Below are 22453 nucleotides of genomic sequence, written 5' to 3'. Positions count from 1 at the left end.
ACAAACATTTTGATTAATGTTCTGTTTATATCTTCCATACTGCATGAGAACCTTCCGGCTAATACTAGAACACCAGCGACACCTGACAGAAAAGTGCATGGCTGGACAATCGAGTTGTCAACCTCGTCCCAGGGTCTTCTGGGTACAAGCCTTGTACACAGAAGACCCTGGGAACGAGGTTGTTGAGTTATAATGTTGCCGCCCTATCTCAGAGAGCCTCTTTCACCTGTATTCTCGTTGCTTTTGAAAATGAAGATTTTTCCGCAAGAAAAACACCCTCGCGATCATGCGTTAATGACCATGCATGCAGGAACAGAACAAAACACATCTCCAATTATTTACGATGTATAACATCTTGACAATAATCAATCATATAATGCATTAACCAGATTTAATTTGCAAATGTACACGTATAACCTGGATTGATATACTACCATTTGTGTAGGCCCAAGGCGATTAATTAGTCATGGAATATAGCAGTATTACATCTCTGTGACTACATTCAGTTTTACTTTTACTTTCAATTCTTTGTCAAAAGATTTAAGTAGGAACGGCTAGCAGCACTCTCGGCAGTAAAAAATACTGACCAAGAATTGGGATGTTTGCAGGGACGTTAGGGCTTTAAGTCAGCTTTCTCTTCCCACCAATTTCATCGATTGCATTCTTTTCGTTTATAACTATAAATATTTTTATACACATCGCTTTAGGAGCAGCCGAATAGCCTGCGCCTGCTGGAGCACCGTCAGCGTTGTACTAATATTTTGTACTACAATTTAGATAATGCATACAGTGACTCTTGTATATACTGTTGTGTGTGTTCACTGTTGTACACGTGTCAGTGGTAAATTCTAGACTGAACCAGGTAACCAGTAGATTGCTGCATGCATCATGGATCATGGATTTAAACCTATATTGCGAGGGCATTTTACTGATTCAGTATTCCTCATCAATTAAGGTTACATGTTTTATTTACTTCTATAGAATATTGGGACAGAAATTATCCATAATTATAAATTAAACGTACATCTATTTTTGCTTTACATAAAACTGCTAACATTCAGTAATGGAAGCAGTTAGCTCAACTGTTGAGTATTGTCCACTATTATATAAACATTGAGCGCTGCATATTAAAAAATACTTAATCATTTAATTATAAATAACTTAAAAACATTCTTTCAAATAAATTAGTAGAACGTTGCATGATCTGACCGTGACTAAAATGTAGGAATCTGTTTGGAAAATGATGATCATGCGAAAGTAATCTTAATAGAATCTGTAGTTCAATGTCAAATCCATCAGATATCATTGTTCATTTCCAAGAGCAAGGACCAGCCTTGGTTATTTACGTATACGTTCGTGATAAAGAACGACTATCATGATCCACAAGTTTGAAGTAGGAATCTTGTCATTCTTTGTTTTCGTGTAAAGCACCGCAATCAGGGCAAGGTACTAAACCGTTTTCATTGCATGTTGTACAGCGTAACGAGCAGATTTCTCGGTTAATTCTGTGCTTACGACTTGTTTTACTTCCTCCACATGAAAGACAATTTATAAATCTTCGTCCACCACATCTTTCGCAATCTTTCATTCCATAACGACGCTGTGATAAGATGAAAAATACAGAAATTACATGAAATACAATACTCGTGTATGACAACAGCCGGTTGTGGGTCTTAGACAAGGGTCTAATGCAAAAAAAAATTTGCCACCCAGCCAATAATACATAATTTGACAGATTCAATTTAAACTTGTATACAATCAGTGACTAGTCTCTAAAATGTTGAAATGTGATTGATTGATCCAGTAATTTTGAATTCTCTTTCTTACGACTTTATTTACATGTACTGTCACGTTGTTAGTTTCATTCTTACCTGATAGCCTGCAGTAACAGATGATATTTTGCCACTTTCGTTTAATTCCTCTATTTCTTTTAGCCCCTATAAGAGTAATTCACAGTTATCCCACAACTGCTGATTACCACCGCTTGCATGCATAAAATTACATAAGACTGGTTTCCATCTAGTAATATGCTAAGTCTGTGCAGTAACCAATTTTGGCACTTTTGTGCAGTAACCAGTTTTGGCACAGAGAATAGGGACAAATTCGCATCCGAACCGGACATATTTTACATCGGTGAAAATGACTTGTTCACGGCGAAAGTGGAAACTATATAGGCTGTAACCAAATCTACACCCGTAGAAGTGTATTCAGAGGTGTTGGGTACGAGGAAGCGGCTGTAGCCCCTGAGAAATCTGACTGGGTGAGTACAGCTCAAGAAATGTTGGAGAAATCAATCCGTGGTCAATCCATGCATGGGTATATTAGGTCAGTTCTATTGATCAAGTGTCCGAGTATTAAAATTTTCACTGAGGATAATGTGAAAAAATTTCCTACTATATCTATATATATATATAATGATAGACCTGAAACATCCTCAAATAAATTTCCATTTTTTTGTGTCCATGCATGCATATATACCGTAGGAGTATCATTAGCCTATTAATAAGTAACTCATAATAAAAATATCATGAGAAAAGAGTAAGATCTATAACGTAGCAACTATGCAACTTTCCCAAAATGTTTTGAAAACTTGAGGACATTTTATTATTTTTTCTATTTTTAACAGTAGCTTTAAAAACAGCTGCCAGTTGTTATCTTCCTATGTTTCATTTTCTGTTTTCCTCGAGAACTACGGTTATATATGATAATTTTATACATCGACGTTTAACATTTTACGGGTATTTTCGAGCTCCAATATCCAGGGGGTATTGTTTCTGAAGCGGCGTTGATCAAGGGAAACTTGGCTTAGCCTTATATAGGTATAGGGAGTATATTTCTTAACAGAACTGCATGACGCATAGGCCTTTCTTGTGGGCGTAGAGTTTTTTATATATTCCGGAGACAGCGGAGTCATCGTTTTCTAGATTGCATTCCAGTAGGGCTATAACTATGCAGGGAGCAGCGTTGAAGCGAGTTACCCAGGTCGAAACATCGAGACGTTTTTTGTCTATTTTAGGCAGTTAATTGTTATACCACATTTGAGGCAAAGTTTTCTAGATTAGTTCATCGATGGAGCACGCTTGACAAGGCTATCTGAAAAGCTATATAAAAGTTGTAACTTAAAGTCTTCATATATAATCTTCAAGTTCAATATAACTGATATAGCCAGATATTTCACGGTGCGAGCTTGTGCATGTAGATGCATGTATTACTCCAACAACATGCACTTATATTAATCATTATTCAGCTTAATGATTTATTTTCATCGTTTCCATGGTAATTCTGGATTAAAGCTAAATTTCTAGGGACAACAAAAAGTTGTATTTATATATGTACACTTTTATGTTGCTGGCTTTGTTAATCACAATTCTTACCACGTCTCAAAAAGATTTATAGCCATTGGGTGATTTTAGCTTTTTTGTTTGTTTCTGGTCACAACTTTCAAGGCAATTCCTATTTCCTACCTGTTAGACAGACAGTGCCGTTAGACACTAGACAGTGCCGTTCGGGTTGATTCAATTTGTAAACTTATTATATATGTACCGAAATCACCTTTTCATGTGCATGTACATGCATTTATATATCTATATCAAATGACGTATACTATATATATAACTTATATAAGTACTACCAGGTGACCAAAAATAATCTTATTTGTAATTTAAATAAATTGTTTCGAACTATGTGCATCGTATAATGGTGTAGATAACGTTTCTATATATAAAGGAAGATCTCGATGATTTAGAAAATAATGACAATAGTTCCTGGACGTGTAAACTATTTAACTATAAACTCAAATTAATTCCTAACATGACAATGTTTATGGTCGTCATGGGAAAGTCAGCAGTTTATATAAGAGTTTCCAAATGCATACAAAACGCCTGGTGTTTTAGGAATGTTAGACACAAAAGATATGTCATCGCCAACTTAGTTTTGGGCATAGTTAGGCAGTTTTTTTATAGGAGTTTGTTTAATTGCTTTTGGTATCAGACAACTAAGGCGTTATTATGTAGTAACGCGTTCGTTTTAAAGACGTTCGCTTTCGTTTCCTTTTTTTAAACTGCGCGAATACATATAAATAGATTAAACCAGCTGTCTTCGACCTCGCTTCTTGGGTAATGTAATATGAAAAGCGAATTATTTAGGAATAGTATATTGGCTAAAACAGTATAGTCCTTTTTATTTCCGTGTATATATCATTCAGTGTATATATCATAAAATATAATCTCCACTTGTTAATGTTAAATACTTTGTGGTTAATTTAAAGAAAATGAGAAAAGGAATTTCAGTTTGTTTGTGAAATAATACAACACATGGGATAATGAGTTATGATATTCAAGCAATTGGATTGTAAAATTACACCACCATTTGCATAAAGCCAAGATGAGTCGAAAATAATTCTCACGATTCCCTGGTTTTCAACAAATCAGTTAAGCTTTTCGCGACATAACTCTGGTACATAAAGCATTAAATAATAATCAAAGAGATAAACACATACCCCAATATGAATTCCATTGATTATAACTTGAGGTAAACTCAGCCCTCTTCCCAAATGATTTTGCATTTCTTTCTGATGCTCCTTATGAATAAATACATCACGTTCCTCAAAGGGAAGACCTCTATTTTTAAACACTTTCTTTACATAGGAACATGCATCTGTCGTGGCACGAACGGCTGTCATAGAGGTCGTATAAATTATAATTTTTTCTTCATTTTCGTTCAAAGCCTAGAAGACGAAACAAATTAATAATGTTTACACATATAGCGGCATGTAGTGAGTTAAGACAAAGTTGAAATGTTTACCTGGTCTGAAGGAGGAATAACATGTCCTTTTGAGTTAAATGAAGCTGAATAACGTCGCACCATATTCTTGTAGCCTCTTACCGTTCCCTTAACACTCTTTAACATCCCATTTTCACCGTTTGATATTTTAAGTCTTTCCATTCTGTCGAAGTTCTCAATGTTTAACCTAGATGATATGTGCGTCGGTAGTGCTTCATAGTGATCTAATTCTTCGTTATCATCATCAAGACGTGAGCCTTCCATTTCTTTATTACAACCAAACTCTTTTACTGGGTCGTTTATAAAATGCTGTAATGTGGAAGGCTTATTTGACATTGTTATCTGACATAATCCGTCAGATTTTTGCTTTGAGACACCATTACGGAATGAAATATTTTTCCCAGTTGGGCTTACACATGAACTATTGTTCGTATTCAGGCGTCGTTCTGCTCCAGTAGAGCCATCAAAACTTGTCGATGAATCAATACTTGAGGAACACGAGTTTCTAGCGGATTTATTCGAGTCGCTACTGGATTCAATATCCACCTCAACATTAGAGCCATTCAGGAAGAAATGATTCCATTTATCAGCGACGTTCTGTTGCTCTCCGTAATGCGAGGAATTATTCTGATTGGGGATTAATATAAAGCCATCTCGAGGATACGACTTCTCAAAGTAACTCATTTCTTCTTCAGCGACGATATAACGGTATTATAGGTAAAAGCGAGTGTCAGCATGCAGCTGTAGACATCACAAGACTAACGGGGAACAATTAATAAAGCATTTAAATGTGAGGAAACTGAGTAACATACATAAATATGCAAATCGTAAGCAAATTAAGAGTAAAGCGATATCACGCAGTCAAAGTGAGTGACCTGCCACATCTTGGTCAACTTCAGCTAGAGATAGCAGGTTGATACCGCATATAGGTTGACCACAGAATATACATTAAGGTATGATTTAACCAATGTTGAGATACTAAAGCAATGATATTTTCTCTTTGGTGGGCGAATTATTATTCATTAGCTTAACTGCATGCTTGTGGTAGATAAATCAATAAATGAAATTACTTGCATCGATAAAATAGAAAAGATCTTGATAAGAATAAAAAACGCGATATGCATGAAATGAATAATTTTGTATCACAATACATAACATCAATATATGAAACTGAAATATAGTTTGATCACAGTCACGCATTATGAGACAGCCAAGGTAAAGTTCGTGCGTCCTTTTTGAATTATTATTTGCTGGTTGAAAAATAGCCACAATGCAACTCAGTCTTTTATGGACCCAGTTCAAAGTCGGCCTTGTCATGTGCTCATGTGATTACCGAGATGAATATTTATAAATATAAGCGATTGACTGTTTCTAATGGATTTGCACATAACCGACCATCATTCTTCTCCCCCTTTTTTCAGTATTTAGATATATGATCAGGCTGGAACTGCTTTAGACTATAAGGTAAAAACTCGCAGTGCATAGCTTGATTCAATCTCGTTAAGGTATACAGCATATCGAAGGTGGTCGACTGACTACAGGTTATGGACTTCAGGTTCACAAACATGCATAAGTTAATTTGTTTAGTCCAGGGTCTTTCCTTTCGAGACGAGCTTCTTGTTTTTTCTTGACTCATGCCGTCGTGCATGGCTATTGCAATATATTTTGCACGAGTCCTGCAAGATGGAGGTGCTTTTATATATCGTTTTAGCGGGATCCCACATCACAGGCTGGTGCAAGGCTTAGGCGACTTTTTGAGCGTTCACACATGACTGCATGTAAATGTGTTTGGTTCCGTGTTGCCTGTTTTAAACATATCTCTATATGTAAAACGCTTTGCCAAAATAAAAAAATTGGCCAATATTTATATTCGCACGTAAATGCGGTATTTTTTAGAGTAAGTATGCACCACCTGCATGGAAAACGTATATATAGTCTATACAGACGTCAGAGATCGTATCCTAATGATATAAAATTCAAGATGGAAATTATCTAAACTGTTCCGGCATAATTAGGAAGATTTATCGTAGTTTAATAAAATAAAAAATTATCTTGGAAAGTTTGATGGGAAAATTAATTGCTGGACATATTCCTGTCTGGGGCACCTTCTTGCATGTGGAGCATGGATAATTTTCAATAACAAGCTCCATTAATTCAAGGTAATCAGTTATTTCCATTCAAATCATTGAATTTTTATTTTTACTTACGTAAGTGAGTTACGTACTATTCTAGATGTCAAAATAAAGGACTGCATGTTCACACCGGATCCAATTTTGCGGCAAATAAATTAAAGTCAATCCAGTACTGCTTTACCAAATATACCAATGACAAACTACATTCCATACGTCAGAAGTGAATTGGATTCGACAAAGTTGGCTCGTGTGAACGGGTCGTTATAAAATCGACAATTGTAATTATCGTATATGCATGTGACCGCAGTGCGTGCACGATCTCATTCAAACTTTATAAAACAGAAAAACAAACATTTTTACTTTCTTTTATTACACTGTTTACTATCAAATAACTGCATTTATTGTTAATGACAAACTTCACTTAAAAGAAGACCGTAAAATTTGTTTCACGTGTAATTATCATAGCCATATAATACTACACAGGCTAATCTGGGAGTTGCATGGCTGAAATGACTTGCTCGAGTTTTTTACTTCATTTTTATATAATCCCGACTTGCCTTGACAATTTAGTTATAAATATATATTATGCTTGTTTGTTTCTGCTTAACAACAAGTAGTATACATGTATGCAATATATAAATTACATGTTCATATCTGATCAAATTAATAATAACTGGCACTGCGTGATTTTCTCTAAATCCGGGATTATTTATGGGTACGTATAGACGCAGGGACTTGATGAATTCCAGTGATAAATTCAACAAAATTAGGCTCTAAAAATAGAAAGAAAAGGAAGTACAGAGGCGAACGTATTAATAAAATCCAAGTTGTCGTTGACGTCTGCCGTTTTAGACACTTATCTTTCTCGCACCCTGACTCTTTGTCTTTGCAATATATTCACAAATGAAATATTAAACTGCATGGCCTGGGTGGGTAACTTACCGGTGTCTGGCTGTATGTTGCCGTGTCTAATTAGGAAATCCAAAATTATGATAGCACAGTTCGTTTTAAACTCTCCTGACACAAGCTTCTCCCTCACCTTAACGAAACGAGCAGTACTACATCTGAATACCTGAGAAGTCTCCATAAACGTTTTGGTTTTGATTTTCAGTTTTACTAAAGTCTTTTACCTTTTCGATCGGCCAACAATAAAATTCATGGACTTCTCCATCGCTAACACAAGGTTGAAAGTCATTGGGTAGCTCAAGATCAAAAGCAAACTCGACTTCTGGAAAAATTCCTCTTTCATCCTCATAACAGTAACTATATATGGTTTTTTTTTAATGAGAGTATTTTTTTAACAACTAAATAATTAATATATGAACTTACTGACCTTACAGCACCAACAGACACAGCATGTCTCGCAAGTAACTCTGGAATAGATGCTTCTTCCTGACATTCTTTTATCATTGTATGACGAACATCATCACCAGCAGTGATACCACCAGCAGCCTGCAGCAGTGTTGGGTTTAAAGTTTGAATGGCATTACAAATAAGTACCCTGCAGATAGAGGCATGTTTGTGTATATCCAAACTTAGGCACATACAGTTCAAAAGAGAGCGCATCACATTAATCTCATATGATGAAGACCATTTTTTGGTTTAATTGGCTAAGCTACATTCTTCCAGCAAAGAACTTTAGAATGAAGACCACATGACAGAGTCAACATGCAGCCATGTTGATACCAGGAGCTTATTTCCATGCATGACATCTTTGCTTTAAGGTGGATTTATGTCATGGAAAGGTAATTATTTGTCACCTGGCCAGCTACAAATTATTATTCCCACACCACAGTGAGTAGGACATGAAATTGACTAGGAATCTGTCTTACTATTTGGTCAAGTTTTCCTGGATATGTTGGTTTCTTGTAACTGCGTCGTGCTATCCACATATGCAGATTTTTATCTTTATCTTGTTTATATCCATTTATGTGAACACCATATTGTTGTAAGCCAAACAGAGCTGTTATAAAGGAAAGCCACTGTTTTGATCATTTTATTAATTGCCTAGTATTTAGTACAAGACAAGGCTAGCTTCATTTTTATTAGATTTTGAGGAACTCACACACTGCGGATCTCTCCATCTGAAATAATGGTTTTTGTCCAAACGACTTACACACATTGTACATCTAAAAAGAATGTAAATATTTGTCGTTTGTATAAATTCATTACAGACCTAGTCAGACTATAAACTTTACCTCATTTCTCCATCCTTTCAATGCATAAAAGATGTCTTTCTCCCGTAAAGATTGTAAAACATTGTTAATCTTATAAGTTCTTTCAGTAGATGAGTTTAAAGTATTGTTTAAACTGACAGAGTCTGAAGTGACTCTAAATACTTTATCATAAGTCTCAAGTTGTTGAAAAACATATGGTGGCACACTGCCAATTATGTCACCATCAACAATGAATGGTTTACAATGCTTTTTAGATGAATCTAAAAAATATACAATAATACATATATAATATATTATAATAACTAAAAGTGTGGCATTAAATTGCAAATAAAAGCTATACAAGGCATATATACCTTTGAGGTGAAAAGAGTTCAATGATTGGACAATATTCAGCATTTTACTGGACCATTCATTCTGATCCATGACAGATTCAAGATAGTCAAACACCCACAATAATATGATATTGCACTTCAGCTAGTATTTGCATCAATGTTTTTATTTTTCACTTTTAGTATTGTTAAAAAATCACAATTGAATTACTTAGGTTTCAAGGTTATAATTTGCTGTAGGAACACACGTCACACATTACTAGAGTAACTAGACACTAGTACCAGGAACAAGGTCCATATCAGAATCTGTGTCAGAATCACAGACGTGTCGCAATCAATTATCAAGAAAACGTACATAGAAATGGATACTTCTGAATTAGAAAAACTTATTCAAGAATGCCATGAAGCTAAAGAAAAAGCGTACGCTCCTTACAGCAAATTTCGTGTTGGTGCAGCGGTGTTGTGCGAGAACGGTTTAATTGTACAGGGTTGTAATGTTGAAAATGCATCTCATGGACAAGGATTGTGTGCTGAGAGAGCAGCATTGGTGCAAGCTGTGAGTTTAGGACATCGAAAGTTTAAAGCAATTGCTGTTACAACAGATGTCACCGATAGATGGGCATATCCTTGTGGTTCTTGCCGTCAATTTATCATTGAATTTGGAGAAAATATGGATATCTATCTCGTCAAAACAGACTCCACATACACGAAATGTAATATCAAAGACTTGCTGCCATGTGCCTTTCAACATTCTTTCCTATCCCAATGCTAGAAACCAAGTTTCCAGAAAGAATTTGTGAGCACACATAAATTTTATTTCAAGCAGTGAAGAAAATAGAAAATGGTTAAATAAAAGAAGAGAATTCTCAATTCTATCAATATAAATTCTAGGGGAGAGTGCGTGTTAGGGTAAAATGCACTACCTTTGGCATGTTCAAACAAACCTAATAATTATGTGTTGCACAGAAAGTCAATGTTACACAATGTTTGATTGGCTCTGATCTTAGCTTTGCAGAGCAAGTCACACTATGTGTGACATTAGTATAATGGCTTTGACATCATTTAATGTGAAAGGTCTATTCATGAAGACCAGAATGTTATCTGTTTTGAGAACAAATATTAATCCCTGCCTATACCTCCTCCTTGGAAATATTTCTTCATCAAATTTACTATGTATTACTCAATTGTCAAATCACTAACATAGTCCTTTGTATTTCTTAATTGCAGCGCTAGTTCATTTATTTCAAAATATATATTACATTGACTCAAAGTATATATGCCATCCTGTAGAAGATATTCTACAGAATAGTTATGGGTGAGCAGTTTTATAGTTTTTTGTTAGGTCAGTTGTTAATCAAATGTGAATCCCATTGTGTTCCAAGAAACTTTTGAAGTCATTGACCCTATGGATTTACCTTCATGTACAGGCCCATTTTTCTTTGTCAGGACAAATGATTTTTTAACCTATCACTGTTTTTCTAAATGCAAACGTTTCTGGGCCCATATTTACTTGCCTATATTGAAATTTTGACACATACACACCATATACTACTCTAATACTGCGGATAAACACAGCTACTACTGTGTATGTTCTCAGTTCTCTAGTCTGACCAACCTTTAGACCAACTAGACAATGGCACACAGATCAGCAAGGACAATAGATTATACATTAACTTGAATATTAATGTCACATAAGTTTTGATATAATCATGTAAAGATAAAAGAATAATATATTCTATATTGCTGGTATTATTTATTTTTATTATATATATGCAAATTTTTTTTAACGGGTCTTAACTCGGAGCATGCGCCCAAACAGAACGACAATTGCAAAGTTTAAAGGTTGTGAAACAACGAAGTCGCGATCGAGAACGAAGAAATAAACTGCTAATAAAAGAATGACTTCCACTGTTATCGAAACATTAATAAGAGAATGTCACTCAGCAAAAGAACAAGCATATTCTCCTTATAGCAATGTCCGAGTTGGTGCTGCATTGTTGTGCGAAGATGGGACAATAGTTCAAGGATGCAATGTTGAAAATGCTGTTTATCCGCTTACTTGGTGTGCAGAAAGAACAGCTATCGTATCTGCAGTCAGTCGCGGATTTCGTAAATTTAAAGCAATCGCAGTGACTAGTGATATTATTGAGAAGCCAATCACTCCATGTGGTGCCTGTCGCCAGGTAATGGCAGAATTTGGAACTGATTATGATGTGTATATGGTGAAGCCAGACTCTACATATACCAAGGTAACAGTCCGAGATTTAATGCCTTACCCATTTTTACCCGAGGATCTACCTTTGGCAAGAATAAAGAATGAATAGTTTATTAACTTATAGAGTACTACAGATTTTAATATAAGTACTGAAGTAGATAGATGTATTGAAAAATGTTAATTTGCTATATTTCTAAGTTAGTTGTTAAAGAAGTTTCTCTAATGTTATAATTTCTGAAATATTTTGTTTTTCCATAGGATTGCCATGGGTCAGCACCACACCTAACTTTTGTGTACTAATTGGGGTGGGTTGGGGGTTGGCCATAACCTTTTTAGTTTGCTGCCAGTATATGTGCATTGTGCATATTAATTAATAGCAGAAAATGACTAAATGTCAAGCTGTCAAAATTACATAGGCATGTAGTCTTAAAATTTAGGGGTCTAAAAATGGCAAATAAGGGTATTATATTGCATCCTCTCTGAAATTCTCACAGTTTGGGATTCAATTTCCTTTGGATATTTCAGCTCAACAATCTGGTATAAATTACCCAACTTATTCCTAATTATGTCCAATCTGAGACATACTTGTGCCATATTTCAAAGATTGTAGGATTAGCCACTTTATTATTATTTACATTTTTACTTGTGTATTGTGTATAGTATCAAGAAATCTGCCAAAACTATTTGTAACTTAGTGCAACATCATTGTAGTAATATTTTAACAGGTTAAAAGAACAAGATGCACATTTTGAATTGATATATATCAGTATTAATTATCAAATGACAATGACATATTCTTATCTAATAGAAAATTCCAATAATGGAAAGTACTAGTTAATAAACTAATGCTAAAGAATTTCTTTACATTCATCAATTATTGATTGTTTAACTTGAATGTAGTTTTGACAGTTCAGTAGTTTCAGTAGTTTGTAAATCTAATATACTCCTCTCACTGTTTTTTTTTTGTGTTTATTGGCCCAATCCTTATGGCACCCTATTGTAAAGTTTAAATTCCTAATGGTGACATGTGGTGTTTCATGGTCTGCTGTTTCCATTTTTCTTTATATAATATACTATCACATATTCAACATAATTGTACATTCATACGCTGTATACATTCAGATCGAAATTTTACTTTTGTCTAGATTTGGTAAATAGATAAAGACAATCATCAGATAAAGACAAAAATATGTGGCAATTATTTTTTATTGATTCCTATACTTTTAAGTTTGCAACAAGAAGTAAATACTTTCCTCTGCTGGTAGTTCAAGATGATCCATTCTTCATCTTGTGTTGCAAATGAGGTGCATGCCTTTCAATTAGTAGTTTGCAAAAGCAGCAACTTACACTGTGGCAAATTTAAATGACTAAATTTATGGCAGGGTTTAATAAATTGTAAAACATTTTAAATAATTTTGAATACTATTTAGAATCTCTCGCTTTTAAAGCTAAAGCACTTTGTTGTATAGGTATGGGTGTAAAGGCGGCTACCGACCACCGTCCACCTAGCAGCTATGTAATGAATGGCATTTGGAAGTGCATTTATGGGCTGGGTTGAATTGTCATCATGAAGATGTCTATAGTATAGAGCAATGTTAGCAACATATCATAACATGTTATTTATCCAGCTATGGTTACAAAAACTGGACCCAAAGAACAGAAGAGGTATCTTCTCAATTTCATGTACAGAACTTCTGCATAGTTATTTAATGCTATATAGCTTATGTATAATCTTATATAATTTGCTCAATAAATTCAGTAGATATGATATTTTTTTTCATCTGTGATTGACAACAACGAATTGCGGAGTCATTGAAAAATAATTTTCCATGGCCTAGGAAACCTTGGAAGGATTTGCTTAATCCCTGGTGATCTCTAGAGAGATTTGCAAAATGATTTAAATAAAATTATGTATAAGGTTTTTTTATTCATGTTAAATTTATATTCACCCAGTTGAAAAATAAAATCGAGTGTCCCCCTCCATTTAGGTGGTATAGCTGCGGCCTGGAGTATTGTCCTTCATAATATACCTTCTTTCCATGCTACTCAGGCAGGTTATATCATTATGTTACAGATTTCGTGATTTGCAGTTAGGTTTAAAATACTTCACTCCCTCCTGTTTCTTTTGCGCTTTTCATGTCTATTTACATGTTCTTCTGGTGACTTGTGTTTTCTACTGTGTTTCCTTTCATTACTAGGTTTCTCATTATTATGGTTCTTACTATGACTAGCCCCCTTATCTGCAACATTGTCTTTTGTACTTTGTGAACATTTGTCTTTAGAAACTGCCCGCACACTCGCCTCATTTGAATACTTTGAAGATGAGTAAGACTTCCTTGTTGGTTCATATTTAACTTTAGTTTTTCCTTTAATCCTCCCATCTTTCAAAGGGCTTTGTGATGAGCTAGAGGAACGATTATCTTCCTGTGAATTTTCTCTGTGGTGTTTTCTTTCTATGAAAATAAAGTTCTGTTATAACCAAGTGATCTCTATACAAAGGTGCTAGCCACTTCTATTTCAAATTTGGAAAGTCTAGGATGTACAGGATGTAAATGATACTGTCAACTAGCAAATACTACATTTAAAGCGACATTCCACCTTTTCTTTTATTGCTTCTCTTGTGATCTGTCAGAGTTCCCATAACAACATTACGTAAAAATCTTTTGTTTGTTGGTATCAAAGGGCACTTTATCCTAAATAAAACATCTTTATTACAAATGGTTTCTAATAACTACACATATTTGTTCACTGAATCTATCTAGAAATAGTTTTTTGTAATCGAGACTACATAGGTGTACTACATTAATTTTGGATAAAACTAAGAATATAAAACAGCCTGCCTAGGTATATAAATGAATATGTCTATGCAAAAACTTTATCCTAGTACTGTAAATATCACTTAGTGTTTTTCTACTTACCATCCCATTGGTCCCATTGTTTTTGCTCTTTCTTTGCCTCTCTGTGTCTCTCTTATGATCTCTTCAAGTGCCATGCTAGATAAAACAATATTATATATACATATATATGGTCTAGAGTTTACAAACTGACAACTGCCTTCTTTTCATATACATTATCTTACAGCTTCTTTCAATTGATCCAATCCAATACAAACAGCTTCAATCTTTTGCAAACCCTTATGGCAGCAAGATATGTGAATGTGAGAAATCTGGTTCAATACTCTATATCACGGTGTTCAGACCGATTCATTTGTTTGATACAGTTTTTCGCATATTTTAGAAATATTATATTATTAAAAGTATTAAGTTATCTATTATTATTATTCCAATACACTTCATTGACATTCTACATATTTGTATATACCTCTCAAGATCACCTTCCTCTCCTCCATCCTTTTTTTCCATTTTCTCTACCTTTCAATCCTTCGGAGTTTTTCCAAAGCTTTCATGCTGTTTTTTCTTTCACTTTTTTTCTTTTTTGAAAATTTGTGATGACTACTGCAATACTTCATTTAGTATAGTTATAAGTGATCCTGCCGCCGCTGAAGACACGTTGCAGGCTCAGAATTAGCGGGAACATCGGAATTAGAAGGAAAACCGGAATAAACCAACCAGAACCAACACATTGGTGGGATTCAAATGATGTGAGGTGGAAAGTCTATGAAAGCAATGGTATTAATATTAAAATAGACGTTTTCCAGGATACCACAGTTTATACCGTCTCCTCATGTTGTGAAATATTGGCAAGATGACATCAGCAGCAACACCGTTTGGAGGAAGTTTTTTTGGTAACAAAACTACGGCATCCACACTGACTTTTGGTACCCCAGCCGTCACCGCTACATCTTCAGCATTTTCATTTGGAACACCGAAATCTACGGCTACAACAGGTATGAGTGGTGTGTAAACTATCCTAAGAGATGCAATAGAGTGAAATGTCATGTTACATGGTTGCTAAATCTTGTCTGACTTGTCATGATCATCCAACATTAGCAACAAATGATTATACATTTGCAGCCACGTTTCACTTTTTATTTCATTGCTCCTCTTGTGACCTGTCAGAATTCCCATAACATTAATAACAACATGAACAACTCTTTTGTGTGTTAATATCAAAAATAGCATATAATTAATAATTATAATAACATACATAATAAGTTTGCAATCGACTTACAATTCACCAATATTACAGTTAAATCTACATGCAGTCTCTCTTATATGTTACATGGATTGTACTGAATAAAACTCATGCCTATATTTTTTCCATAAGCACTTTCCTGGAAACACAAATGCCATGATAGGTACATGTAAAGTTGTATGATGCTTTCTAAAAAATTTAATCTGATCATTTCATTAAGTTCCTTTATAACCTCTGTTCAGGAAATTTGTCTAAGTATGCTTTTCATTTTCTGATCTGGCCCTATATAATTATTATTCCCATGTTCAAGGCCTATAAATGATTTGTGTTTCATATAAATATTTGATTTATGCCTGCACATCTTAGGGTTTGGGTTAGCCACAAAGACGACAGCTTCAAGTATTTTCAATACAGGGGGAACCAGTTCTCTTTTTTCTGGAGGATTAGGTTCCACTGCCACAAAAGGTTTTGGCGGTTTTGCTACAACAACTGCTTCAGCCACTAAAGGTTTCGGTGGCTTTGGGTTAGCTACAACAACAACCACCGCCAGTAAAGGATTTGGTGGATTTGGAACAACTGGATTGGGAGGTTAAGTTTTTATACAATGTTGCTCACTATAGGTGGTTGTGCATGGCAAAAAAGTTAGATTTGGGGGATTGAATATAGTTATTTGAAGTGCATCAACTGAAAAACTTGCTTGTCATGAATAATGGTGCTTCTTTTGAGTGCTAAAACCACTCAAAATTGCATTGCATCCTTTATAGTGATGTATTCACATTTGTGTATATATTTAAATTCATTTGTATTTCTTATATGTTCTGGAAAAGGAACGACAACATTGAATAATACGCAACAGCCTGATCCCAATGATTTGTCAGTAATATTATCCGCAATCTCAGTACCAAATATATTTGATGATGATCGGGATGCAATCTTGGCAAAGTTCAATAAAATGCAAGGATTCCTTGGTGTTGGTCAAGGATACTTTAACAAGAGTATGCCACCTGTTACCTTCAACATGGAGAATCCTTTCTGTAGATTCAAGGTGAGAACAATGTGATTGTATGGCAAAGAGAGTATTAGATTTGCATTGTGTTGTCACACATCCCAGTTTTCTGGTCATAATCTACTTGGTGTAAACCTCTCTCAATGTATATATTTTAGTCAGTGGGATATAGCTGCAAGCCATCAGAACCTGATTCTGCTGGTTTAGTAGCTCTAACTATCAATAAGAAACAGCAAGATGTAAAAACTCATCAACAACAACTTGTTGAAGCACTTCAAAAGTTGTTTGGTAATAAGCCAAACATTGTTGTGTTTGTTGAAGGATTGAAACCGTTACCAGAAGATAAGTAAGTGCATTATGACGATTACCAATCATACCTGCATGCTGAATTATCTTGTGAGCATGTTTTTACTAGTGCGAATTTTCACGAATTTACTACAAGAGTCGTTTATATAATTGTTTTTAATATACAGTAGGTAAATTCTATGCTATAATAACAAGCAATGTAACTTCTCAATGTTTTTCAATCACTGGGAACTTCAATTCCGGAGGTTTTTGATGATGTTCTTCCTCATCATTTTTCCTACTCACAGTGTACTCTACATGAGCAAGCTAATGAACTTCATTGAACTTTATTGTAAAGAAACTCATGTCTGCTGTTATAATAACTGCTGTGTTAAAGTTTGAATGGAGATTTTATTCCAATAGGATACTGTAAAAGCATTGTGAATAATTTTTGTACCGTATACTTAACGTGTTTACTGAAATGTCATCTAGGACTGAAGTTGTGGTTTATTTACTGGAGAGAGATGCCAGCGGAAATTCCAGACGTTTTCCTGCTTCGGAAGTGTCAAAGTATTTAAATCAAACAAGCATGAAGGCAAGCAATAAAATATTGAAATGTTCAAACATTTTGATACATGACTTGGCATGATTACATGTGTACGCTGCATGTCTGTAATATTGACGAGAAACCATAGCTCTGCATGATACGAATATTTCTTACTGTCCATGCGGTTTAGATTCAGCACCTGTCAAACGAGAATGAAAGTTGATGAGAGTTGCTGACTTTCGCTAGTGTTTCCCAGTGAACTCTCATACACTCTATAGTACACACTCATCAACTCTTGCATGCGACTTTGAACTCGTTCAAATTTTGATGAGAGTCGATGAGAGTTGCAAAACAGCTAGCGGTTTGCATTTCGTAGTAGCAGGCTCAGCAAAACAGTGCAAAATAAATGCAAAATACAGTACAAAATACAGTATTCCCTGTTAGGCGCGCGATAATATCCAGTTAACTTTCGCTTCCCAACTCTCATCCTCGTTTGACCGGGGTTTAAGTTGTTTAGGCATGTAACAGTGAACCACATTTAAGGGAGATTATTTTTGTTGTTTCTAATAGTATTTTTCTGTTATACAAATTAGACTCAGTTACAATCGCTTGGGGTGTTAAAAGTGATTGCTAAAGCAGATCTAACTGAAGACCAACTAAATATGTACCTCAGCAATCCTCCTGCAGGTGAGAGGCATGAACATGCTAGATCAAGGAAAACTCCATTCAGTATAACCTGATACAGTAAGAAAGAAATCAAAGAATATACTGCACGTGTTTAACCAAAAGAAATAGCTGCCTTCGGCCAGCGAAATGCGATAAGATTAACGAAGAACGTGTGCAAAAGTTAGCGAGTGTTTAATCTGGACCTTACTAATAGCTAAACGAACACATACTGTATTTACCTAACGCCAAAACGTATCTATCAAAAAAATCTGAAGTATAACAGCTCCTCAAATCTCTGAAGGTTAACTAAATCAATTACCATTCCGTTCTAATATCTGTTCATCTAAATGATCTCGACCCATGCCTATTGTAAGTCATCATGAGATTTCTTTCTCAACGTGCTGTTATTCAATTTATTTTTTGTTTTTTTTCTATAATTGCCATTTTGCAAGTACAAAGGGAATCTGAACTATTACAATAAAATTTGTTTAGGTATCCATCCCATATTATGGGAACAGGCCAGAAAGGATAATCCTCAACCCCACAGGTAAACCACAAATATTGTTGTTTCCTAATATGTTTTCAGATAGGTATCAGGCTTTTTATATTTTATTTATTGTTTTACTCCATAGACTTGTGCCAGTGCCAATTTTGGGCTTTGAACAACTTCAGAGTAGAATAAAGCAACAAGAACAAGAAACTGCTTTACACCAACATGCCCTTGAGGTGAAATTATCATTTCATGCTTTGACATGTTTGTAAAGTATTCAAAAATAACAACTCAATTCACAGCGTCTTCAAAAAATAAGTTTTGTCTACTTTAGGCAGATGTTATACCACATTTAGAACTAGTTATTTGTTTCCATCAGTGCATGCATTGAACTGTGTAACAATGTGCGTAACTGACTTTTTTTTCAGATTTTGTCTGATGATATTACCACCTTACAACAGAAACATACTGAAACTTTAACGAAATTAGCAGAGTACAAAAGACGTTTCCTTGATCTCAGTCACAGAGTACTCAAGGTATACGGTCATCATATAGTATGTTAAAATATGGAAGGTCATTGATTATGTTTTGGTATACATGTATGAATATATTTTAAAGCGTTGGCTTTGCACTGCAGGTGATATCAAAACAGGAAGTAAAGCGTAAAGCTGGTTGCTCTATTCAAGTTAATGAAGAAGATTTAAGGTATTATTGAAGTAATTAACGTATAAAAAGTTGGGTGTAATATATTCTGAATTTCTGCAAATACTTTAATCTGTATGTCGTCTTTTTCAGGATACAGCTTGAGTCAAATTTGGCAGCATTAAATGCGCCAACCCAGTTTAAGGTTAGATAATTAAATTATACAGTTTCTGTAAGGCGAGATAAGTCATAATTAAGTCAATATATACAGGCAAGTTGGTATGTTCCTTGCTTATGCTTCAATGTAATGAAAATAGTGATTGTGAAATGAAGCGAAATTAGGTAGCATCAAAGTCTGACGTTTTATTGCTGATGTTTAAATTATCTTATTATATAGAGTATACATTTGAGGAACCGAGTGCATGTTAACCATATCAATGTGCAGTCATAACAGGTTTCTAGGAAAAAGTCAGTAACCACTTTATTATTGACCTTATCTACAGGGTCGTCTAAATGAGCTTGTGGCACAACTTCGTCTTCAACAACAGATGACCAACAATCCGCTAGACGTCCGTTACTCCATGGAGAAATCTATTCATTCAGACTTGAAACAGGTTTGTGAAGTTTTCACCGAATATTCATTAAAAAAATTGCATGAATAGACAAAGTTTTTATTTTACTGAACAAATTTGTATAATTTAACTTCCAACGAAACTGAAACTCAAGTTTTTGCCTTCGTTTGGTGTAAATCCCACATCATGTAGTCTTTCAACTAACCGAAATTTTGACTTGTTTATATTATATGCTCAGCATTTAGAAAAGCAACAAGAAGGTTTAAAGCATCTTACAAATGTCATTCGCAATGATCACGAGGATTTAAAATTAATTCAACAAGGACTGGAAGAACCTACGCCAAGAAGGTGATAACTGATAACGTACAACTCCCCATACAATATGGTGCTAATTATCATCCACTAGCAAGACTGCTGCTGATACGAGGAACACGATCTAAAACGTGAAATGGCAACAAAAAAGAAAACTGGAAAGTGGCATTAATTTTAATTTATACATACGCACTACTATAGATACACATAATTAAAGTTATGCTAATAAACATGGGACTATCCTAGCATACAGGATTATTGGCGAATAGACGGGTTTTATTTTGTGAGCACGAGCAAGCAGCTATTGGATTCATATGATTGATGGCTGGTGACAGAAAACGGTTTATTCCGCCTCAAATATGCGAAACGTCATTTTAGAAAGGTTTTAGAAAAACTATTGTTTTTCATCTGTATTATTTGGTTCTGCATGACAGCATGTTAATTCTATTGTCTATCATTACCATTGATCATACTTGTGATCTAATTGGTGTGTGATGTAATGACGAATCAGATTAAAGTATGAATATTTAAAAACAAATTTTTTCCAGCCAATTTGAGTTCAGCCTTCAGTAACCTGTCCTTCCCCTTACAAGCAAAGGAAAGGATGCGTTTTCGCGTCAGAAAAACGATGTATTTCGTTTTGTTTGTAACCGCTGCTCTTCTCAATTTCGTGGTGAGCACCGACAGTAGAAACGATTTGAAAAGCCAAGAAGAAAGGGATTTGATGCGTTTGTTTCTGCAAAAAATTCCAGATGCATCCAAAAATGTCGGCCGGCGTCGAGAAGTGCCTTCCTTCCTAAAGAAATTGTTCAAGATGCAGTCTCGTCGGTCCACATTCTCACAGGTCTTTTGTACATTCAGCGAAGGTGAGAATTGAGTTGTGTCAAGACTTATCCAAAGTCTGATAATTGCGAATTACCAAAACTATTTTTGAGGTACCAAAATGGCAAAAGTCAAACAGTAACATTGTTTATTATTGTTTGTGTAGATCGCTTGCTTTCAAACAAACGAACATCTTTATTTTCCTTTGATTTATCCTACATTGAAAATTTTCGTGAGGCTAATCAAATACAGTTACGTGTGTTTAAACGAAGATCGAAACGACGAGATTCACGCGAGTTCTATTACATACATTTATACCAAATCTTTGATAACGCTATACACAATGCTTCTCGCGAAAGCAAACATTTAATTAGTTCGCGGTTTGTTCGTAATTCACGTGGTGAATGGCTGGTATTTGATGTAATATCCGAGCTTAATTCACAAGATATCGTACTTACAACCACGAAACCCAGCTTTTTGCTCCAGATAAAAGCAGTCAACGATCAAGCTAAGTCTAAACCAGTATCGATAGCGAAGTTTGGTCGCAAGCAACCATTTATGCTGGTAATTTTTCAAAAGAAAGTTTCACCGACATCCGAAATGAAAACGCCTAGCAGTTCAAACCTATATCAGTTCGGAAAGTTGCGAATTACACGATCTTCGAGTTCGAACGGTCGACCGACTGGGCTGTGTTCTCGTCGCAAATCGTTGCATATCAACTTTCAAAGCTTCGGAATGAGCAATATTATTGCACCTAAGAGCTACGAGGCCTATTATTGTGATGGAAAATGTCCGATTCTGTCAGGTTCAATATATTCATTTCTTCGAAACCGCTACCGGCTACAAAGTAAAAAGAAGATCCCGGCAGCTTGCTGTGTTCCTACCGAGCTCGAATCTCTACAGTTGCTGTATATAAACACGAAAGGAAATATAATTCTCGATCACTTTAGGGAAATGGTAGTATCATCGTGTGGCTGTAGGTAGCTTTACGAAAATGTTTGAAACCAGAAACCATAACAGCTAATTCAAATTCGAAAGCTTTTAGGCTCTTTGAAGATGTAAGTACAAAGTATATTCAAGTTTGTGGTGCGTATCAGCCTTGTGTGACTTGTGGTCATATACTGTGAGTGTAATTCCTATGGTAATTATATCACTGTTAATTTACACAAAGATTAGTGGTGTTTGTGATAGAGCGATATTATGCAAATTCCATGTACGTTTGCAAAAATCCAACCAGTAGGTGGATATTTACTGACAATCTTTATTAGAATAGGAAGAAACCAAACAAAACTTGATTATTTTTCTACGATACGCATTGGTATATACTAGTTTAAATATGTTTATTTACATCCAATTTACATTATTGAAAACTAATTAAAAT

The 22453-nt window shown here is 35.0% G+C and overlaps 6 protein-coding genes and 1 pseudogene across 6 annotated transcripts; 4 read left to right on the top strand and 3 right to left on the bottom strand.

The window, feature by feature from the left end:
• Nucleotides 1–426: 426 nt before the first annotated feature.
• LOC114521269 (glutaredoxin domain-containing cysteine-rich protein CG12206-like) lies at nucleotides 427–5571 on the bottom strand. Its single transcript, XM_028541642.1, has 4 exons — nucleotides 4804–5571; nucleotides 4499–4726; nucleotides 1872–1937; nucleotides 427–1600 (listed from the first exon to the last, which is right to left on the bottom strand). Exons 1-4 carry the CDS (start codon nucleotides 5464–5466, stop codon nucleotides 1406–1408), a joined length of 1152 nt encoding a protein of 383 aa, XP_028397443.1. The 5' UTR covers nucleotides 5467–5571; the 3' UTR covers nucleotides 427–1405.
• A 1736-nt stretch (nucleotides 5572–7307) lies between these two features.
• Nucleotides 7308–9705, bottom strand: LOC114521270 (nudix hydrolase 24, chloroplastic-like). The gene is made up of 8 exons (XM_028541644.1): nucleotides 9445–9705; nucleotides 9113–9351; nucleotides 8980–9043; nucleotides 8747–8877; nucleotides 8248–8366; nucleotides 8045–8177; nucleotides 7857–7953; nucleotides 7308–7687 (listed from the first exon to the last, which is right to left on the bottom strand). The coding sequence occupies exons 1-8, from the start codon at nucleotides 9512–9514 to the stop codon at nucleotides 7620–7622; spliced, it is 921 nt and encodes a 306-aa protein (XP_028397445.1). The 5' UTR covers nucleotides 9515–9705; the 3' UTR covers nucleotides 7308–7619.
• On the top strand, nucleotides 9695–11144 carry LOC114521272 (annotated as a pseudogene).
• Nucleotides 11145–11232: 88 nt separating this feature from the next.
• On the top strand, nucleotides 11233–13087 carry LOC114521273 (cytidine deaminase-like). The gene is made up of 2 exons (XM_028541646.1): nucleotides 11233–11669; nucleotides 12781–13087. Exons 1-2 carry the CDS (start codon nucleotides 11319–11321, stop codon nucleotides 12787–12789), a joined length of 360 nt encoding a protein of 119 aa, XP_028397447.1. The 5' UTR covers nucleotides 11233–11318; the 3' UTR covers nucleotides 12790–13087.
• Nucleotides 13088–13335: 248 nt separating this feature from the next.
• On the bottom strand, nucleotides 13336–15060 carry LOC114521271 (protein POLR1D-like). The gene is made up of 4 exons (XM_028541645.1): nucleotides 14957–15060; nucleotides 14554–14628; nucleotides 14234–14328; nucleotides 13336–14088 (listed from the first exon to the last, which is right to left on the bottom strand). Exons 1-4 carry the CDS (start codon nucleotides 14995–14997, stop codon nucleotides 13742–13744), a joined length of 558 nt encoding a protein of 185 aa, XP_028397446.1. The 5' UTR covers nucleotides 14998–15060; the 3' UTR covers nucleotides 13336–13741.
• Nucleotides 15061–15178: 118 nt separating this feature from the next.
• Nucleotides 15179–20714, top strand: LOC114521507 (nucleoporin p54-like). The gene is made up of 13 exons (XM_028541975.1): nucleotides 15179–15482; nucleotides 16097–16318; nucleotides 16558–16775; nucleotides 16895–17082; nucleotides 17514–17616; nucleotides 18162–18255; nucleotides 18727–18781; nucleotides 18867–18960; nucleotides 19153–19260; nucleotides 19362–19429; nucleotides 19520–19571; nucleotides 19870–19980; nucleotides 20177–20714. Exons 1-13 carry the CDS (start codon nucleotides 15341–15343, stop codon nucleotides 20288–20290), a joined length of 1569 nt encoding a protein of 522 aa, XP_028397776.1. The 5' UTR covers nucleotides 15179–15340; the 3' UTR covers nucleotides 20291–20714.
• A 121-nt stretch (nucleotides 20715–20835) lies between these two features.
• Nucleotides 20836–22376, top strand: LOC114521509 (bone morphogenetic protein 7-like). Its single transcript, XM_028541976.1, has 2 exons — nucleotides 20836–21116; nucleotides 21239–22376. The coding sequence occupies exons 1-2, from the start codon at nucleotides 20855–20857 to the stop codon at nucleotides 22054–22056; spliced, it is 1080 nt and encodes a 359-aa protein (XP_028397777.1). The 5' UTR covers nucleotides 20836–20854; the 3' UTR covers nucleotides 22057–22376.
• The last annotated feature ends 77 nt before the right edge of the window (nucleotides 22377–22453 follow it).

The sequence above is a fragment of the Dendronephthya gigantea genome, unplaced genomic scaffold (genome assembly GCF_004324835.1).
Source record: "Dendronephthya gigantea isolate DGI-Jeju-01 unplaced genomic scaffold, DenGig_1.0 000020F, whole genome shotgun sequence".
Classification (NCBI taxonomy): Eukaryota; Metazoa; Cnidaria; class Anthozoa; order Malacalcyonacea; family Nephtheidae; genus Dendronephthya; species Dendronephthya gigantea.
This window is presented reverse-complemented; position numbering and strand designations above follow the sequence as displayed.

Bases quoted from the DNA above. Each gene is read 5' to 3' on its own strand.
- LOC114521271 (XM_028541645.1), bottom strand. From the start codon at position 14,997: ATGGAAAAAAAGGATGGAGGAGAGGAAGGTGATCTTGAGAG. The intron at 14,329-14,553 runs GTAAGTAGAAAA...TGTTTTATTTAG, and splicing joins ACAATGGGACCAATGGGATG to GATAAAGTGCCCTTTGATAC. The intron at 14,089-14,233 runs GTGGAATGTCGC...TTATTTTCATAG, and splicing joins GAGAAGCAATAAAAGAAAAG to AAAGAAAACACCACAGAGAA.
- LOC114521509 (XM_028541976.1), top strand. From the start codon at position 20,855: ATGCGTTTTCGCGTCAGAAAAACGATGTATTTCGTTTTGTTTGTAACC. The intron at 21,117-21,238 runs GTGAGAATTGAG...TTGTTTGTGTAG, and splicing joins CTTTTGTACATTCAGCGAAG to ATCGCTTGCTTTCAAACAAA.
- LOC114521270 (XM_028541644.1), bottom strand. From the start codon at position 9,514: ATGGATCAGAATGAATGGTCCAGTAAAATGCTGAATATTGTCCAATCA. The intron at 9,352-9,444 runs GTATATATGCCT...TATATTTTTTAG, and splicing joins GAACTCTTTTCACCTCAAAG to ATTCATCTAAAAAGCATTGT. The intron at 8,878-8,979 runs GTGAGTTCCTCA...CCTTTATAACAG, and splicing joins GATGGAGAGATCCGCAGTGT to CTCTGTTTGGCTTACAACAA.
- LOC114521273 (XM_028541646.1), top strand. From the start codon at position 11,319: ATGACTTCCACTGTTATCGAAACATTAATAAGAGAATGTCACTCAGCA.
- LOC114521269 (XM_028541642.1), bottom strand. From the start codon at position 5,466: ATGAGTTACTTTGAGAAGTCGTATCCTCGAGATGGCTTTATATTAATC. The intron at 4,727-4,803 runs GTAAACATTTCA...TTCGTCTTCTAG, and splicing joins TTATTCCTCCTTCAGACCAG to GCTTTGAACGAAAATGAAGA. The intron at 1,601-1,871 runs GTAAGAATGAAA...ATCTTATCACAG, and splicing joins CTGTTACTGCAGGCTATCAG to CGTCGTTATGGAATGAAAGA.
- LOC114521507 (XM_028541975.1), top strand. From the start codon at position 15,341: ATGACATCAGCAGCAACACCGTTTGGAGGAAGTTTTTTTGGTAACAAA. The intron at 17,083-17,513 runs GTAAGTGCATTA...AATGTCATCTAG, and splicing joins AAACCGTTACCAGAAGATAA to GACTGAAGTTGTGGTTTATT. The intron at 17,617-18,161 runs GCAAGCAATAAA...TATACAAATTAG, and splicing joins TAAATCAAACAAGCATGAAG to ACTCAGTTACAATCGCTTGG.